Genomic DNA, 5,354 nt, shown 5'->3' on the forward strand with positions numbered 1-5,354 from the left:
GGGAACAGCTATCTCTGTCATGTTCCTGTCATGTCCTTGGTAGCCCATCCCCTCTACAGTTAGAATACACCCAGGGAACACACTTAACCCCTTGATCATCCCCTAGTGTTAACCCCCTCCCCCGCCAGTGTAATTTATACATTGATCAGTGATCAGTGCATTTTTATAGCACAGATCAATGAAATAATGTCACTGGTCCCCAAAAAGTATCATTTGGGGACAGATTTGTCCACTGAAAAATCGCAGATCTCCGCCATTACCAGTAAAAACAATAAAAAATAAGTAAACGTCCCTAAATCTGTAGACGCCATAACTTTTGCACAAACTAATCAATATATGCCTATTGCAATTTTATTTACCAAAAAAAAAAATGTAGAAGAATATATATAGGCCTAAACGGATGAATACATTTGTTTTTTTTTGGTTTTTTTGGATATGTATTATAGCAAAAAATTGAAAAAAATTTATTTTAATTTTCGGTCTTTTTTTGTTTATAGCGCAAAAAATAAAAATGGCAGAGGGAATCAAATACCACCAAAAGAAAGCTCTATTTGTGGAACATCAATTTTGTTTGTGTACAGCGTCGTGTGACTGAGCAATTGTCAGCGACGTAGTGGCGTATCGCAAAAAATGACCTGGTCATTAAGGGGGCAAATACTTCCGTAGCTGAAGTGGTTGAAGTGCATATTACTTTCCTCAAAGGCTTAAGAAAAGTTAATGCATTCTGTATTCTATGTTCTTTACAGATATACTTTATACACATGTGTGTGTTTCAGTTTGACTTGTTAGCAGAGAAAAGGGCATTTTTAAAAAAAATTTTACATTTACATTTGATGCTGCTTTAATATTACATGTGTAACACTTTATAAATAATAAATGTTAACTTGTTTTGAAAGCCTGTTTAATGAGTCTATTCCTTTTTTTTAAAACATATCATTGTATTATTTTTATATAAAAACTTTCAAAGATATATCAAATACATTTGGAAAATAAGTTTTATCAATTTAAAAAAAAAGATTGAGTAAGTTAAAAGTTAATATCACTTAAAATGAAGTAACTAAGTAACAGGGCAGCACAGTGGTGTAGTGGTTAGCACTTACATCCTAGCAGCAAAAGGTGGTTTTGCTGGTTCGAATCCCGACCACGACACTACCTGCCTGTAGTTTGCATGTGCTACCCTGTGCCTGCATAGGTTTCCTCCCACACTCCAAAGGCATGCTGGTAGTAAAATTGCCCCTAGTATATGTATGTATGAATGTGAGTTAGGGATTTTAGATTGAAAGCTCATTGAAGGCAGGGACTGATGGGAATATACAATGTATATGTAAATTAATGGTGCTATGTAAGTAATTGAAATAAATAAGCTAATGTATGTGTTCCTAACTTAAACTTTTCTAGAAACTGGAAAAAATTGAGTTGGCTTTACTTAAACTTTTGGTCTATAAACTTGAAAAATTGAGTTGGCTTTACTTGCACCTATGATCTATAAACTGGAAAAATGTAGTTGACTTTACTTAAACCTATGGTCTATAAACTGGAAAAATGTTGTTGGCTTTACGTAAAACCATAGTTCCAGACAAGTTAAGGTATGTATTCCTAACTTAAAACACTATGGTCTATAAACTTAAAAAAAATTGTTGGATTTACTTAAAACAACAAAGTTGAAAAGTCTAATGAGGCAGACAAAAATATGTTTAGTTGACAGTACTTAAAAAGCTGATGCAAATAGTTGCCTCAATTATTTTTTTTTGAGTAGACCCAGCACAATATTTTTTACAGTGCAGAATTGCCATCTTCAGCCATCTTTATTGTCTGGTCCAAGATGATGTAACTCCCATGCAGAGTCATCCCAGTAGCAACGCATGCCAAAAATGTACACTGAGCTGCACATGTCAAATGTTTGCGAGCGGGCAGATAAGGAATTTTTATTGCAGAAGAGACATATGTACCTGCTGGCTTGCAGTTCCAATTAAAGTGCTCACTTTTGTCACTGTTGTACAATTTTATTCCATATACTTCTTCTACAAATGTTCAAATTCATGAGCTAAAAATATATATAATATATCTAATTAATACAATGGTTTTCTTATAGATTTCTCTTAATGTGTTATTTTACAGTATTTAAAGTGGACTTTTCTGGAACCTCTACAAGCCTGCATCAAAAAAAATCCTGTTAAGTCACATTACATAGCAACAGTAAAAAACAAAAAAAAATAGCTCCCTAAAAAGCATACCTTGAGCTCTAGTGATTGACTTTCCTAGGCTGAGATGATGTCATCATTCTGCTGCAGGTAGGAGAAAGCAGAACATATACTTGATATTAGGCCTGCTTCAGTAATATGTTGTATTTCAAAACCTTTATTTAGAAATAAATGTTGCTTTGAGTTGCATTCCCCTAAAATAGCCAATTATAAAGAAATGTTGATGTCAATAAGAATAGTTGAAGGTCTGGGGGACTTGCATGCATCCTGTCAATTAGTGATGAAATGACAATAAATGATATGTCTGGTTCTGTCTTTGCTAAATCTCACAAAACTAGATTTACACACTTGTTGCTGCATGTGGTTTCTTTTTGGAAAATTCTCATGTGCTTAATACCTAATTTTGATTCATGGTATAATTTAGCAGAAAAGACTCCTTATTTCATGCTATGTGACCCATCTACACTTTATTTTTAAAATGTCTGTGGTGTCAAACAAATCAGTAGTAAGCTCATTTTTCCTGGCTGGGTTTTCTGGTTGTTCATACTGCCAGATGACCATATTTTTTGTATTTCTGTTAATTTTTATGTTCACAGTCTTAGAAAACTTGGCCATTATTTTACTGGTTATACAAGATAGCAAACTTTGGAAGCCCATGTATATATTTGTGGGGAATCTTTCCTTCTTGGAGATCTGGTATATCACTGTCACACTCCCCAATCTGTTATATAACACGGTCACAGGAAATCAGGAAATATCATATAATGGATGTGTCACTCAACTGTTCTTCTTTACTTTTCTTGGAGCCACTGAGTGCTATCTTCTGGCCACCATGGCTTATGACCGTTACATAGCCATCTGTAATCCTCTAAAATACTAGATTTCTCTTAATGTGTTATTTTACAGTATTTAAAGTGGACTTTTCTGGAACCTCTACAAGCCTGCATCAAAAAAAATCTGTCTGGTGCCTTCTTATTTCTTCCTGGTCAACTGGACTTTTTACACCAATTATTCCTGTCTATTTCCTTACTCAGCTGAACTTTTGTGGCCCCAATAAAGTTGACCATTACTTTTGTGATGTTTCTCCACTGTTAAGGTTGGCTTGTGGGAATATTAAGACTAAGGAACTTGTTGACTTCATTGTATCTGTATTGGTTCTTATAAGCTCATTGTCAGTCATCTTTATTTCTTACATCTGCATCACATGGACTGTCCTGAAGATGCCTTCTTCTGGTGGTCGGCAAAAAGCATTCTCTACATGTACCTCTCATCTGGTTGCAGTTTGTGTCTATTATGGAAGCATGGGCTTCACTTATATGCGGGTCACACCAGCTTCTAGTGTTTCATTAAACAAGCTTGTGTCTGTTTTGTATTCTGTCATCACCCCTCTGTTTAACCCAATTATTTACACACTCAGAAATCATGATGTAAAGCTTTCACTACAAAAAGTGTTAGGGAAACAAGATGGTTTAAAGCCTAAATGATCCAACCTAAAGATAAAAGCAAACTGCCATTACCTGTCTGCCATATATAGTACTGCACTACATGGCAAAAAGCACGTGGACAGCTGAACATCATACCTATATGAGCTTGATGGACTTTAAAACCAGGAAAATAATATGACGTTTCTTTCCTCCCCCACTTTTTCAGCCAACAATGACCTCCCTCTAACAGCCTCCACTCTTCCACAAAGGCTTTCCACAAGATTTTGTAGTGTGTTTGTGAGCTTCTGAGGTGTTTCTGTGGGAAATTGTATCCATTTAGGCAGAAGAACATTTGTAAGATCAGGCACTGATGTTTGATGACTTGCAATTTCAAATCGTGTTTCAGTCATCATTAGAGATGGCATCAGGGATCTGTGCAGGCCACTAAGGTTTTTTCACACAAGCTTATCAAACTATGTCTTTATGGAGCTGGCTTTGTGCACAATGACACATTAATACTAACCAGAAAAAGACCTTATCCATAATGTTAATAAACTGTTGTATTCATACAATTGTCTAAAATATGTCTGTATGCCTAAACATATACAGTACCCTTTACTGTTAGCACAGGCATTTGATGACATGCAGCGTATACAGTAGTATTATTATTACTATTTCTACTGTTATTTTATTTATATTTCACCTTTATATTATGTGGCCTTTTACAGCAATGCCCCCAAAAAGTATTAGCACAGCAAAAAATAAATAAAAATACTGCAAAAATGATCTCCCTAGAATATCAAACACACGTACCAATATACCTGTTTACCATTTATTAATTCAATGCACTGAGAGTGCTGAAAGACTGGAAATTCCACCTACAACCACTGGGGGTTATTTACTAAAGGCAAATCCACTTTGCACTGCAAGTGAGTGCACTTCAAAGTGCACTGAAACTGCACTTGGAAGTAAAGTCACTGTAGATCCGAGGGGGACATGAACGGATAATAAAAAACAGCGTTTTGACATCTAAGCTTATCATAAATTATTATGCCATACCGGTTTCCTTAGGTAACTGCTTCAACAATGGTAACAACTCATATATTTTTTCATCAGTTACTCGTGGGTTGTCCAACTGACCCGCTGCTCTATTAGATATTCAGTTACTACACAACGAGACCCACTTACCCTCCTCTTGCTTTATAATAGTCATCAGGATGATTAGTAACAAGGGTTTGATTGTTATCCTTCCCAAGGTTGTTCAAAATGTTGTACTTGCTATTATAACTAGTCATATGTACCATATACACCTTTTTCCATGGTATATATAACGTTTTGTTATGTACTGTTCCTTTTTCTCCAATAAAAAACATATTAAAAAACAAAACAAAAAAAAAAACAGCATTTTAGCTTGCACATGATTGAATGATAAAATCTGCAGAGTTTCCAATCATTTTAGATTTAGAGCGACTGCACTTCCAAGCACTTGCACTTGCAGTGCAAAGTGGATTTGCCTTTCGTAAATAACCCCCAATGCACAAAAGATATGAAAACTTTACATGCATGTACCAATACATATACACACATTGCAGATTGCTTTGCAGCGGTCTACACTGCACAGTAACTGCAGAAATGCAATTCAGACAGTATTGCATACATATAATATAACTTGCAACTTTGATTTATATTTGCTGTAAACAGAAGCTCTATTATGTAGGCCATGATACAT

General features: G+C 35.2%; 1 protein-coding gene across 1 annotated transcript; it reads left to right on the forward strand.

Moving 5' to 3' along the window:
* The first annotated feature begins 3,033 nt into the window (after positions 1 to 3,033).
* LOC143987498 (olfactory receptor 6Q1-like) lies at positions 3,034 to 4,153 on the forward strand. Its single transcript, XM_077486262.1, has 2 exons — positions 3,034 to 3,061; positions 3,108 to 4,153. Exons 1-2 carry the CDS (start codon positions 3,034 to 3,036, stop codon positions 3,683 to 3,685), a joined length of 606 nt encoding a protein of 201 aa, XP_077342388.1. The 3' UTR covers positions 3,686 to 4,153.
* Positions 4,154 to 5,354: the final 1,201 nt, after the last annotated feature.

Source organism: Lithobates pipiens, unplaced genomic scaffold (genome assembly GCF_037356315.1).
Source record: "Lithobates pipiens isolate NorthernLeopardFrog02 unplaced genomic scaffold, aLitPip1_a1.2 Scaffold_1, whole genome shotgun sequence".
In the NCBI taxonomy this organism is placed as follows: Eukaryota; Metazoa; Chordata; class Amphibia; order Anura; family Ranidae; genus Lithobates; species Lithobates pipiens.